Source organism: Athene noctua, chromosome 19 (assembly GCF_965140245.1).
Source record: "Athene noctua chromosome 19, bAthNoc1.hap1.1, whole genome shotgun sequence".
Taxonomy (NCBI): Eukaryota; Metazoa; Chordata; class Aves; order Strigiformes; family Strigidae; genus Athene; species Athene noctua.
In genome coordinates, this window is record NC_134055.1 from 8,950,780 (window position 1) to 8,964,733 (window position 13,954).

The 13,954-nt window shown below is 46.9% G+C and overlaps 3 protein-coding genes across 7 annotated transcripts in view; 1 reads left to right on the plus strand and 2 right to left on the minus strand.

Annotated features, from left to right (window-relative positions):
• Nucleotides 1–3,554, minus strand: part of ZZEF1 (zinc finger ZZ-type and EF-hand domain containing 1) — a 61,950-nt gene extending 58,396 nt beyond the window's left edge. For both annotated transcript variants that reach the window (XM_074922575.1, XM_074922574.1), the window contains exon 1: nt 3,044–3,554. In XM_074922575.1, the coding sequence (XP_074778676.1) occupies nt 3,044–3,406 (363 nt within the window). In that variant the 5' untranslated portion in view covers nt 3,407–3,554. The remainder of the gene's footprint in view (nt 1–3,043) is intronic.
• Nucleotides 3,555–3,798: 244 nt separating this feature from the next.
• CYB5D2 (cytochrome b5 domain containing 2) lies at nt 3,799–8,610 on the plus strand. Its single transcript, XM_074923176.1, has 4 exons — nt 3,799–4,076; nt 4,191–4,331; nt 5,276–5,462; nt 7,005–8,610. Exons 1-4 carry the CDS (start codon nt 3,830–3,832, stop codon nt 7,219–7,221), a joined length of 792 nt encoding a protein of 263 aa, XP_074779277.1. The 5' UTR covers nt 3,799–3,829; the 3' UTR covers nt 7,222–8,610.
• An 859-nt stretch (nt 8,611–9,469) lies between these two features.
• The window catches only part of ANKFY1 (ankyrin repeat and FYVE domain containing 1), a 33,960-nt gene continuing 29,475 nt past the window's right edge, over nt 9,470–13,954 (minus strand). For 3 of the 4 annotated variants that reach the window (XM_074923175.1, XM_074923174.1, XM_074923173.1), the window contains exon 25: nt 9,470–13,625. In XM_074923175.1, coding sequence (XP_074779276.1) covers nt 13,493–13,625 — 133 coding nt within the window. In that variant the 3' untranslated portion in view covers nt 9,470–13,492. The remainder of the gene's footprint in view (nt 13,626–13,954) is intronic. The other variant, XR_012634878.1, reaches the window with a different exon arrangement.

The following is a 13,954-nucleotide window of genomic DNA, read 5'->3' on the forward strand; positions in this document are numbered from 1 at the left end:
TTTCAAGTTCAGCTACATGGCCAAGGAAACTTGGCCTCCAAGAACAGATCATCTCACAAGTGTCTGAGAGAGTCAAGAATTCACTGCTGTTTGGGAGGAGGCTTATGCTTGAATCTCTTGGTTTGCTACCTGATTATCAACCTTAATGTACCATTGAAAGCCCTATCCTAGAGAGAAATAATCTGAAATGACTAGATCAAAATATAACCTGCCAATTAACCATGACATAATTACACCACTTAAATGAGAGCAAAGTCCTAGAAGACAACAGAATCGAAATGCTGTATTTCAGGTGACTAAAGCTCCAATGCCACTTCTACAGCACAGAGCTGAATTTTAGCTTAGCAGTCTTATCAACTCTTGTTAAACATAGAGCTGAACCCATGCTAACAATAATCACCTTTTAAAAAGTTATTCTTAGTAGCAAAAAGGACTGGCACTGCGCATCCAGAAGGTACCACAGATGACTGATGCTGGGCATCAGGTAGATACCGAAGCAAAAAAAGACCTTTGCTTGAGGACAACAATACTCAGGGAATTAATTTTAACAAACATAACTCTGTTGCCAAAACAAGTCAGCGTACAGTTTTGCACCATGCCATTCCTGACATTGTGACGACTTCTCCTCATAACTGAAGTCAGACTGTGCAATTACTAATATACGAAGTAAACAAGAGAACAAGTTTTGTGATACTAGTGAAAACAAACCACACACAATGTGACAAGGCTGGATCTGCTGATAGCTACTTTAAACCTATTTCTTATACTCTCCTGTAAGTAGAGATTACCACATATATGATTTTCTTTGCATTTTAATGCAGTATTTTGCTATCTTATTTTTAAACTCTTACGATGGTCTCAGGAGAGTGCACTGACCCTAGAACTCTGAAATTATTTTTTGACTGTTCAGTATAACTTAAACTCCATATTTGACAAAAAGCATACACAATTTCCACTGCTCAGACAAGCTTTCCTGTGCAATGGGGCAAAAAAGAAAAAAAAAAAAAAAAATCAGTATGCAAACTGTACTCTGTACCACAATCCCGCTGCATTCTGCTCCTAAACAAAAGCATTAAGTCCATCCACTTCCTACCCAGTTCAACCCCAAACATGAAGAAATAAAAAAGAAACATGTTTCCTGGGCAAAGGTGATGGCTAGGAAACACAGCACATGGAAAAAATCACCCCCTCATCTCTCAGACAGCTCAGGAGTTGGACAGCATGACAGAAGATCTGAAGTGTGACTTAGGAAAACTCTGCATTCCATCCTTTGCTCTCAGCAGAACTGCAGCATTAATGTTTCAAGCAAAAGCTGGATACATTACATAATAGCTGCTGAAGCACTAATAAATAAGAAAAAAGGATTCAGAGGTTCAGTTTATCTAGAAAATAGATTTTGCATTTAAACAGAGGCTCATTTTGCCCATAAAGCACTCAAGTTTCTGTTCACAAGCCCCACCCTGAGAACAGAACAACTTAATGGGCAGATCAAAACAGTCTATGCCAGACAGGATTCTATAAACATGAAAAAGTGAAACCTATTGACCAGCCACCCACAAACTAACTTCTCATCAGGGTAAAATACATCCTGGGAATCTAAAATACTACAGCCCATGAGCTAGTGCCAGTTATAGAAACAGTGACATCAAGGTTTTCCACACAACTCCCAACATCTCAACTTTGCAGGACAGACTAGATGCGACCACATATCTTTACCATGACAAATCCTCTGACAAGTTTTTTCCTCACTCCCGAGAGCAGGAAAAAAAAATCCCCAAACCACCACATTCTTCATGCAGAGGAAGATGTGCAATTCAGACAATGCCAAATATTTCTGCAGCCCACAAAGCTCAGTTGTTTGTATTAACAGAAAGAACCCCGATGTACTAATTTCACTCTTACTGTTGGTACAAATGAAGAAGTGTTCTTTATTGGCTCCTGTACAGGAACTGGAAATGGAGGTCACATTTTAGCAAGGTACTTAAAACAATCTGGTACAAACGTACCTATCTGTACAACAAAATTAATCTCTTCCCAGTTTTCAGTAGTCTTGTTAACATGTCAGTGCTGATTTCAAGTAGCGTATGTGTAACACTTTGCCAAGTTATTCTACTACTCGGGAGCGATACAAAGGCAGAAGGAAGTCACTGGTGAGACTCAGGAACTGCATGCAGCAAGAAATTCAGACATAACCACTTTCTCAATTGAGTGTGAAATTCCCAACTGGGTATTCTACTGCATTTTAAATGCTAGTTTAGAGAGTAAAGCTAAAGCTTAAATGTTTTAGATGTTAAGGTCTCCACAACCCTTCCCATAGCAGAAAGGAAACAGTACTCCCTTCTACCATTAAAACCTTACCTGAAGACTCGTCTGTGGAGGGGGAACTCTCTTACACTACTTTTTTACAAGTTTTCCAAAACTCTTACTTTACAATAAGTAATGGGATCCCGAAGAGATACTTGACAATTCCACTGCTGATTGCAAAAAGCAACAATAAAATTAAGTCTGGTAAACTATGACTTGCTGATACCATTAGCAAATATCTCAGAGGAATTACTTGTACAGAATTTCCTACCTATGCTACCACCACCTGAACTAGCAGCAGCAACAGCAGAAATCCTGTTGCAAATAACCGTTTTGTTCAAAAGCAGCTGCTGAGCACCGCCACTGAAAACAAATATAGTTTAAAAAAAAAAAAAATCAACACGTATCTTTAAGCTGACAGCCTGCCTATCTGAGGCAACAGCCACTTTTTTAACCTGCTGCAGCACCCTGCGGCCTGGCCTCGCCCCAGTTCCCAGAGAGGGGTGACTGGGGTCGCCACGGGCGTGTCACGGGCTACGCTGCTCGCACCCCATGCCCACACCGAGGGCTCGGGAAGACCCCCGGGCTCGTGGGCACCCACCCCCGGCAGCACCCCCAGCGCTCCCACCACCCTCTCCGCGGGCCCGGCGGGCAGGTCCCTCCCGAGGGCGCTTTCCCGGCCGGTGCTCCGCGCCCGCGCAGCGGCCCCGGCCCGGGCCGAGGCCCGCCGTCCCCCCACCTCCTCGCTCTCTCCGCGGGAGCCGGCCGCCAGGCGGGAGACGCTCTCCAGAACCTCGCAGAACTGCTCCAGGCTGACGGCCTCGTCGCCGCGGCTGAGCCGCTCCTCCAGCCAGCGCACCAGCGTGCTGTGGTGCCGCGACACCAGCGACTCGGGCAGCGCCGCCTCCCGCAGCCGCGCCGTGGCTTCCCGCAGCCGGGCCTGGTCCAGCAGCACCTCGGCCGGGGGCAGCGGCGGCGCCGGGCTGGCGGCGGCGCCGGACGAGAAGGGAGCGCCAGTCTGGGGCGCGGCGGCCGCCCCCTCCATGCCTTCCTCGGCGCCCTCCTCCTCCTCCTCGCTGCTGTGGCTCGCCGCCGTCCCCATGAGCCCCTCGGTGGCGCCGACGACTGCGAGCCGACGCTCGGCAGAGCCGCTTCTCCTTCCTCGTCCGGCCGCCGCCGCCCCGGCTCCGCCCGGCCCGGCTTAGTCAGCAACTTCCCGGCCCGCCGCACCTGTCAGCTCCCGGCCGGCGGCGGCCGCGCCACACTGCCGCCAAGCGACACCCGGCGCCGCAAACCGCACCCCGCCCCGGGAAGGCACGGCGCCACGCGCGACACTCGCCGTAAAGCAGAGCCGTAGGAAGGATCGCGCGTGTGTGCGCGCGCCCCCTCCCGCACACGTACAGGGCGGCGGCCGCGCTGCCGTCAGGCGCCGCCACGCTGCCGTGCGGCGAGGAAAGTGTCGTGAAGGGGTCGGGCGCGGTCGTGGTGTAGACACGTGCCCCGCCCGGCGCGGCGGCGCGGCCCCATGCGGCGGGGCGCGGCGGCGGCGGCGCTGCTGTGCCTGGGGGCCGCCTGCCTGCTGGGCCGCGGGTTCGATCCCCGCGCCTGGCTGCTGACGCCCCGCGGCCGCCTGCTGAGCGCTGCCGAGCTGGCTCGGTACCGCGGGGCGGCGGGCGAGCCCGGCCTCTACCTCGCCGTGCTGGGCCGCGTCTTCGACGTGGAGCGTGGCCGCGGGCACTACGGCCCCGGCGGTGCCTACAGCGGCTTCGCAGGTACCTCCAGTGGGGCGGGGGGGAGGGGACCTCCCTGCCTTTGGGCCTGGCTGGGGGCTTGGTGAGGCCAAGCAGGGCCTGGCCGTGGGGGCTCACCGCCTGCCCACCCCACAGGGAGAGATGCCACCAGAGCGTTTGCCACCGGGGACTTCACCCAGGCGGGGCTGGTGGACGACGTCTCGGCGCTGTCACCAGGAGAGATGCTCGCCATCCAGAGCTGGCTCTCCTTCTACAGCGACAACTACGACCCCGTGGGTAGGTGGTTCTGGCCACGGTGATCACACGCAAGGGAAACACGTGTGGAGTAGAGCGGGTATTAGACTGGCTCTGAGGAAGGATTTCTGTGCAGAAGGGGCTGTTGGGCGTTGGAATGGGCTGCCCAGGGCAGGGGGGGAGTCCCCGGGATCCCTGGAGGGGTTGAAGAGTTGGGCTGACCCAGCGCTGAGGGATCTGGCGGAGTTGGGAACGGTCAGGGTGAGGTTCATGGTTGGACTGGAGGAGCTTCAAGGTCTTTTCCAACCGAGATGATTCTGTGACTCTGTGGGTGGGGAAGGGCAGGCCCGCAGCACGGCCATGGATGCAGCGCTGTGTAGTGCCAGGCTTGGTCTGCGACACCTTGGTGAGGGGCTTTCACCTGTGCTGAGGTGGCTGCTGGGGACCAGCATACTGTAACCTGCAAGCTGGAGGGCTGCTGAATCAGACCTAGTTTGGTCTCCACTCTCCTCTCTCCTCTAAGGCAAAGCTTAAGAGTTTTTCTGCCCTGGACTGTGAGATGCAGCTCTCTGCCCTGCTTTTACTTGTCTCTGCTGAGCAAAAGACATGGAGTCAGTGCTGCAAGTACTGAAATTAGCAGGACTCTGGAGACAGTAGGACCAGCAGTGCAAGGAAACTATTTTTGTGAATGAGGTGCTTGGGTGGGAAAGACTTCTGGGTTCTGCGGCTGAAAGTGGCATTGACTTTCTGATCTTTAATGAGTCTGTGCCTAAGCTTGTCCTGTGTGGATTTATTAATATGGGTAAATTGCTGTGTAATCCAAGAATGGAAGGGATGTAAACTCAGTTAAGTTTTAAAATTGCACCATGGTGGGATCCTCCTTTTTCTGTCTTTAAATAACAAATTAAAAAAAACCCAAACAAAGTAAGAATTATTCATTTTCCTTGCCTGGAAACACTGCAGTCTTAATTGTTCTCCTTTCCCAGGAAAGCTGGTGGGCAGATTCTATGATGAAAACGGGGCACCAACAGAAGCCTTGAGGGAGGCTGAGGCTGCGATTGAGGAAGCTCAGAAGCTCCGAGCAGAAAGTGAGCAAAGGAAGCAGCAGTTTCCACCCTGCAACTCTGAATGGAGCTCTGCTAAGGGCAGCCGATTCTGGTGCTCCAGACAGAGGTAAACGGCCTTCCCACCGTCATGCTTGGACCCTTTGTAGTGGAGCAATTTCTGCCCTTTTTTTGGATGCCCTGAGCTTTGTCATTGCCTCTCCTAACAGGAGTGGTGTAGGAAGATGTCCTGGCTCCTGCAGTCACCGTGCTCCATGGTCTGTAGGTCAGGTCTGCTGACTCCTCTGCAGAAGGGTGTAGGTTGGTCCTAACGTGCCAGGCGCTGGGATGTGCCAGGCACGGTCCCTTCCCCGTCTGCCTTCCTCAGGCTGTGCTTTCTGACAGAGGCAGAGCCAACCTGCAGGGAGCAGCTCTCTGTGCCTGGTTGGGCGGCTGCTGCTGTGTGAACCAGTCACTAGATTTTCCCTGCCAGTAACAGCAACTGCTGATAGCCTCCACCCAGGCTGGACTTGCCCAGAGGTGTAGGTTGGACTAGTAAAAATGTTCTCCAGTGTGAGGTAGTGGAGGGGACCTCTGCTCCCTGACCCAGTGAGCGGGTAAAAGAAAAATAAACTTTCATCCTGATCACTGGTACTTTTAGGAATTTTATTTCCGAAGCAAAAGCTCTTCTGTCACACTGGAATCAAAATCAGGTTTCAGAATTTGCCACATTGCACGTGATCCTCCTGTTCTCAGGAAAACAGGACAGAAATCCCACTAGGACCATCTGCTGCATTTGATCAGGTTTTCTCACCTGTCAGGAATGCAAGGATTACCTGATGTTTTTCAAACAGTTTCACAGCCTGTCTCACAGGCTACTGCCACAACAGTTTTTACTTAAAACCACATAAAAATGAGGTTGAGCTTCAAATAGTCATTTCCTACTTGGCCTGTTTAGTTGTATTCCTCTCACAGTTTAGGAACTATTTTGTTTTAAGATTAAATCATTTCACAGACCACACTGCAAAATGCTTAGTCTTCCTTTCCGTACACCAGCAGTACTGCCTACCTTGGGGGATCCGCTTCGACATGTGAACGAGCTTGGGTGTGGCCTTGGGACTGGGTGTTTTAAGTCTCTTGTATAAGAGTTTACAGTCTTAAAAGATGGAGTAGTTAGGGGAACAGGCAGGATTTGGCCCATAAAGAGACACTATGAAGTAGCTGCAGAAGAAATTGAGCCTTTTTTTATTTTTTCTTTTGCCCTAGTTCTTAAAATCACTGTTCAGTCACGGCACAGAAGGCGGTGTGTGGTTATCTGTGAGTGATTAGCTACCCCCAAAAAAGGCATTTTGCCATTAGACACACTGTGCTACACAAGGCTATGATTCCTTTTCCAGCAATAGAAACGTGGGAAGCAGAAGTTGATTGCTCCCAGAAGGGTGAGAGCATGTAGCAGCACTGATGAAACCAAGTTCAGGCCACAGGTTTTTGAAGCACAGCCAATAAGAAGGTATCAGAAAGCTGTGGGATGTTGGCTGTTGGGAGCAAAGTCTACCCCAGTGAGTGTATTGTTCTACCTCTCCCGGATTGTTTTTTTATCTAATGACTCTCAGTTTGCTGGAAGCATTTTCACGGGTTTGAATTGTAATTTATTTTCATTTTCCATTCTTAGTGGGGGAGTGAACAGAGACTGGACTGGAGTCCCTCGGAAGCTGTACCGCCCTGGTTCAAGGGGGAGTGGCTGTGTGTGTGTGAGGACTGCTGGTCCCCCGTGGGGCCAGCCAGACTCCACCGAGCACAGCGACAGAGGCGACCTGGATAACCCTCACCTGGAGGAGTACGACGGCTGCCCTCCGCTGGCCGAGCAGTGTGTCCTAACGGCGCCGTGACCCCGCATCGGAGCCCCACAGCAAAACGTTTCCCTTTGGGTGGGCAGCTCCAGCTGCATTCCCTTCCACCTGCCTGTGCAAAGGGAGCAATAACAGTTTCATGGGTTTTGTGACTCTCTTAATACAGGGAGATGAGAGGAGGAGAAAACACTTTAGCCAAGTTAGTGGCTAAAAAAATCAGCAATGGGATACTTTCTTACTGCTTTATTCCCATGGTATTTTTCCATCTGGCAACAAACTGTAAGATGCACAGCCTGAATTATGTTTAAAAGCCAATTTCTTGTGCTGTCAGGAAATAGCTGCTTGTGTGTAGAACGGCAGGTACAGTGTGCTGTGTTTAAGGCAGTGAGTGCAAGAGCTGCTGCAGTATCACTGACCCCGGTTTATGCACAGTCCTCCAGTCGCTTCAACTCTGCCTGCTGCACTGTAGTGCTAATGCTCCTTCTCAGTCACCTGATGTACTCCAAAGAGTTTAAAGGTTAGCAGGGAGAAGCATGAATTTCTCCTATAATTAAGGTGTGTAGTATCTAGGAACTTGTGCAGTTTAGTTAAACACAGGCTTTATCAAAATCTTCATGTACAGAAGGCAAAGGTCAGAGCTGTATTTCTTCATGTAGTGTTTGTATTGGATACTGTGCAAAGAAGATAGTAGAAACCACCTATGACGATCATTGTTTTATATTAACCTCACCATCCTGGTCCCCTGAGTCACTACTTTTAAACTACTGAGATGAGGAATTGCTGGTTTTAAGTAGGCAGTAACAGAAGCTATGTTGACCATCCTGCTGTAATTCACCATTTCCGTTCTGGTGTGTGACTTCCTCCCATCCAGTGTGTGCCCATCAGGCTGTAACTTGAGGCTGGATGTTCCCTCACCAGGCCCAGCTCCCTTAAAATCTCCATCTGGTTTATTACAGCCGGTGACATTCAGTAACGAGTGACTCCCAGAGAGCAGGGCAAGCTACTACCCTTTTGTGGGAGGCTGAAAAGGAGAAGGGAATACCTAAGTGCTAGAAACACTGGGCTGCAGGGAAGCAGTTGCTGTTTTTCATAGAATCTACTGTTAGAATCAGTGTCCGGTGTAGTTGCAGCTTTGGGACTGACACCTGGATTACAGAGTGTACAGCAGCAGCACAGGTATGTTCAGTTCTTAAGGCAGCTGCCACCTGTTTTGAGCTAGTTCTGAGCTTCCACCACCTCTAAAGAAGGTCCCACACATCTAAGCAATTAGTAAGATTACAGGAGCAAGTGATCACTTCATTGCAGCAGCAGGACATACCACAGCCCTTTCACCTCAGATCAGACCAGGCTGTAGCTGCCGTGGATGGGAGCCACGGGGCAATTTAAACATTTACAGCATTGTTGTAATAAATGTGGGGTTTTTTTCCACATGGTTCTGTGTTTCTTTTCCAGAATCATCTTGAAGAAAAGCCCTCCAAGACCCTTCCAGGCAGATGTACCAGCTCTTAGGAGCCCACAGGGAAAGTGTGTGTGTAGCCACGTGGCAGCAGAGCCTCACACAGTGCTGAGGCCCCAGTCACACTTCTAGAACTGAAGCTCAGCCCCTGGGCTTGTGGCATCTTTGGGCATGTTTCACAGAACAGGTAAAGCTGTGTAAAATCTGCAGGCAAGAGCTGCAAAGCAGTGCTTTCTTGTCTCCACAACTTAGTGGGCATTTGCTGTTGGACACCTCTTTAACAAGAACTTGCCTTTAAAGGTCAAACCATCCCCAGGAATGGGTCTTTACAACTTGTAGCAAATTTCAGATTATTAAATACTGTAAAAAGCAGTTTATAAGGGCAAGTCAATGTCACAAGTTGAGAGTCCTAGTGAAGGTGTATCAGCTACATAACTTCTAAGCAAGCTTCATTTTACTGTAATGCTCAAGCACTCTGGGAGTAGTGCTGAAATACAGAGGGGATGGTTTTGATCTTAAGTGTTAAATGGAAGGAGGGCAAGATGGGACAGTGTTGCTTTAAGTTAGAAGTTGGTTGAAGCCATTTCACAGCTTATTCCTCAGTTTAGTGTTTGGAACCAGTCTAGGTGGGGGAAGTTTGTCTTGCCCTAGGAATAAGTCATCTATTAAACGAGGAGACTCCCTTCCTGACCTGAAGTGCTCCAAGATTATCTTGTTTCTACTCTAATTCAAAAGCTCACCTGGATTCTCCCATGGTAGAAGAGGGTGGGAAGAAAATAGTGATAGTTACACAAGGAGTAAGTAAAGAGAGTGCTCTAATGAAGCTCACCATTCACTCATACTTTAGTAAGTTTTATTAATAAAAGACTAATGCATCTGAGCTGAGAACCAGTTTACTCTATGAACCAGCTCTGGCCTGTAGGAAGTTCAGATTGTTCCATAAGAATGATTACAGATAAGTTTAGTATAAGGCATTCGAGATGACTACATGGTACAAACTAGAACACCAGACCTTGTCAGCCAAAACAACAGTTGTAGCAGTTCCACAACATTAAAATGAGTACCTGGAATAATTTCAGAACAAATAAAGTTGTCAGGCCCAGTTGAATGTTATATCCCTAGTGTTCCTCGTGGCTTGTAAAGGAGCTTGCAGCGGGGCAGCCATCTATAGAAAATACTTTCTTAACAAGGTTTCCACCTCACAATGCATTATCTAGTTATGCATTTTATTACAAGTAGAATAATTACACAACAAAGTAATGCATATTGGAAAAATACATTTTTACAATGACTCCAGACAAACGGTGCAGAAAAATGCCATTGTTCTAAGACTTCCTTTTCTATTTCAGAGGGTATTAGAAGGTTCAGAGTTATTTTTGTCACTCGTACAAGCTTTGATTTTTCTAGAGATTAATTTCCTGCAGTACCCAACTCTACTGGTTACAGGAAGAAGAGGACTTGCCTATTAACATTTGATCTACAAAGAGTCCAGCCCTGGCCTCCTGTACTGTTACATGTTAATTCATAAGCACTAGGTGAGAAGCTGTACAAGTCAGCACGGGAAGTCATTAAGGCATCTGTCAGCTTTCAGCCAGCAACTTGCTATGCTGTTAGTACCTTCAACACCAACATCCTCACTCCACTTAGTGGTGTGAAACAGTGACTACACCTTTTTCAGATACACAGATTAGAACTTAAGCCAGACCACATTTTGTGCTTGTGTAAGTGCTGCATGACTGCAATCAAAAGGAATCCAGTCTCAGAACAAAAAAGCTACAGTATGAACCACCACAGACTTCCCATGCAGCCCTGTTGAAGTGCCTGAAGCCTGGTTTGACAGGGACAGAAGTTTGTTTTCTATTTACCCTTTTGTTCAGTGCTTGGCAGACTTGATTCTCAAGTTAATAGATACCACTTAAAGACAGCAGGGGTAGGAGGGGTGGGGTTTTTGGTCACAACTGTAGTATGCTACAAAAAGGAAGAGTAGTTGTTTATAGTGTTAGAAATGTGTTGACCACTACTACGTTACCAAGTGCCTCCATTCACATCTATACCCTGCAGTGGAGCATTGCCAGCAAAACTCCCCCCAAAAATCTCAGGGGTCTGAGAGTTCAGACCAATACTAGGCAGAGTGCACAAAGGATTGAGCACCACCAGCTGCCTGGTGGGGTCAACCTCTTCAGTTGAGCTAGAGCTAACGTGGATTTTGGTTCAAGTTGTGAGCTTTTGCCCTTGAATTCTGGCAGAAAGCTATTTAGAGTTGGCTGGAAGGAAATCTCAAAGGCACTTCAAAATGATCAAATTCACTGAATGTAGTTGCTTTAAATTTAATGAACACTTCAGGCTGTACATTAGTTTATCAATAACCTTAATTTTCCTTTCTGACTTCAGTAAGAAAGCTGGTACAGTATTTGCTGTAAACAGCAAGTGAGGAGCATTACAGTGGTTTCCCAGATCCTTCCCAGAGTTTCAGGTAGTTTTGCTACTTTTAAAAACAGCAACTAGCCAGCCTTAAACTTGCCATTCAGTTAAGCTGAATTTTCACAAGATCTACGTTTTTCGTCATTTAAAAGCTTGCTTATTCTGTTAGAACTGAGCTCCTGTTCCCTTGCCCCTTCCATCAGAGAAGTCACTGAAAAAAGCAAAGTTTAAATGCTTTAGCAATTACATGTCATGCAGTTTTCCAATTAAGTTGAAGCCCATAGGCTGTGGCCTTGGAAGGACACTCCTCTACCGCTATCTTTCAGTATTGGGAGCACACACTTACCACTCCACAGCTCTGCAGCTCCAAACCAAGAAGTCAGTCAGCATGTTATCATGGGATACAATACAGTCAAGACTTCTTTCACCAAATGCACTGTCTCTCCATTGTTATCTTTCACTGCTAGAGACTTGCAGGCAGTGATACCCTGAAACATCAGAAAGCAATGGACTAGAAGTACAATGTTTTCCATCATCTATTTCACTCAAAACCCCCCAAACTCTAAGTTGAAGTTAAATGCTTTGGATACCAGTATTTTCCATCTCATTCATCTAGAATACTATGCCAGAGATGTACCATTTGTATTGGTAACTGTTACACAGACCAGTTGTGCTACCCAGGGCATTTTGTTGGAACATGATAGCAGCAGACATTAAACAGTGAAGCAAATTTGTATTATCGTTCATCATTCTTCTCTAGTGTTACAAGGGTGAGATTCCAGTTATATATGTATTGGAAGATCAAAGTGCAGATCAAGTGAGACTTGATGTGAAATTCATCGTGCAAATATCAGCAATTACACCCCTTTCCATCCTTTTCTTGTACAAGTCTGAGACAAACCTCAAGCAAGTCTCCCATAAAAGCAGCGGTCTGGTTTATCATCTCATCTTACTCTTTAAGACTGACAAGCCACTACTCCAAGTGTGTCACCAACTTGTCCATATTGTACACTGGAGATAACAGTCATTAGGTAAATGCACAACAGTTCATGGAGATGAGGAATGCTGAGCTGAGTCTAAACTAGGTTCATCTCTTGGGATGAAAACAGCCATACCATGGCATGTAGTTTTGCTTAAGTACACATTTTTTCCTGACTGAAGCCTTTGCCCACCAAATCATAACCCTGTCTATCAGCAAAGTACTTTCCTGTTTACCTAGACAACGTGGTGTTGGATTTTTACAGATTCAGCATGTTTAAGAGAGCACGACCAGCCTGGATTAAAACACTGCATCTTAATCCAAGTGCCTGGCATCACACCGCCAGTTCAGAATCCTTCCTTCAGGGCCAGAGGCTTAATGTTAATAGGAAGCCTCCAAATACACTCCCACTCACCAGCAATCCAGCTGAAAAGAGACCCAAGTTTCATGTCTAGAGGGGCAGCACATTCTACATGGGTAGGATTACAGACTCTCCTGCAGCAGTTAACCAGGGTCTTTAAACCAAAGGAAAGTGCTACTCTCCCTCGTGGGATTCATAATGCACTTCAGCATTTATTGCTGTATTGTGAGTTAGACTACTTAACCAGTTTTAGTGTTTCTCGATTTAGCATATGCTTAGGCCTTTCAGCACACTTATGTTCATTTATACCAGTTTCATGAATGGGAAGGACTAGCAATGTAAATACAAAAGTGCAACAAAGTAGACTGACAGCTCTAGCAGGTACAAGCAAGAGTATTTACCAGCTAAAACAATCCTGCACCTCTCTTGAACATGCTAAAGCTAATGAGACATTTACTGAGGAGGTATCAAGATGTGGATCTGCAATTCTGACTGCTTTGCATCAGATGTTGTAAAGCTTTCTGTTGTAAGGCCACAATTCTTGAGCTATGCTTACAACTACCCCCATTTTTGAAGAGTTTCTTGAAATGAACAGTGGTTGCAACAGCTCAGTCTAGCTTCACAAGAAGTCTTCTCTAGAGAAAGGGAACATATATCTTTAAGACAAAGCAAAGATAGATACCTGGTTACCCTGAAACTTAATGCCATCTCTACTAAGCAGCCTGAAAGCCACAGGACTTAATAGAGTTGCTCAGTGCAAAGCACCATGTCAAGGACAGACCTGTTTTATGTTGATTCAAACATCGGCCTAACAATTTTAGCTTCCATACCGCACTGCAACTAGAAGAGGGTCTAAATTCTTTTGTCACTTGGTTTCAACGATCCACTTGAATTCCTAGTGAAGTCTATCACAGCCCAATACATTTACAGTCATACAAAGTCATTTATACCGGAATATATCATAACAGGGTCCTTAATTAGTTCAGTCTATTGCAGAAGACATGTATAGGCCTCCTCTTCCCTATCCAGAGGGCTTGTAAGCAGAGCTGCTGTCAGGAGAACTGACTGGGAATCCCTTCACTTCCACAGCATACTAGGAGACTCCTCCCAGAGTCAGGACATCAAAGCAGATGTTGCAAACTCGAACTGGCTTGTTCAGATCAAATTTTATGATAGGAATCTCCTTTGTTGAGCACTTATGGCAGAGCAGGCGTCCACAGTGTCGGCTGTTGGTAGAAGAGAGGTGGGAGAAAAGCGAACATAGTGAACACCAGGGTTTTACTGCTTGATATTATTTTGCCAATGATAGTATCACTAAAAGGTACATTAGCAATTGAAATGCTACATTTTTCTTGTACCTTCTGATATCTCTCATGTAATAATTGAATACTAATGCCAAAAAACACATGCTGCTTCTATACTAGTCAGTCACCTTGTACTACTTCAACTGATGCATGTGTAGTTTCTCTGGAACACTGGGCTAAGAGAAAAAAATAAATCTTAGCTTAACATCCATTTAACCCAGTATATTTTGTAGAAGTTCAGACTAGTTAAG

Coding starts and splice junctions, on each gene's coding strand:
- CYB5D2 (XM_074923176.1), top strand. CDS start 3,830: ATGCGGCGGGGCGCGGCGGCGGCGGCGCTGCTGTGCCTGGGGGCCGCC. Junction 4,077..4,190: donor TGCCTACAGCGGCTTCGCAG/GTACCTCCAGTG, acceptor CCCACCCCACAG/GGAGAGATGCCACCAGAGCG. Junction 5,463..7,004: donor TTCTGGTGCTCCAGACAGAG/GTAAACGGCCTT, acceptor TTCCATTCTTAG/TGGGGGAGTGAACAGAGACT.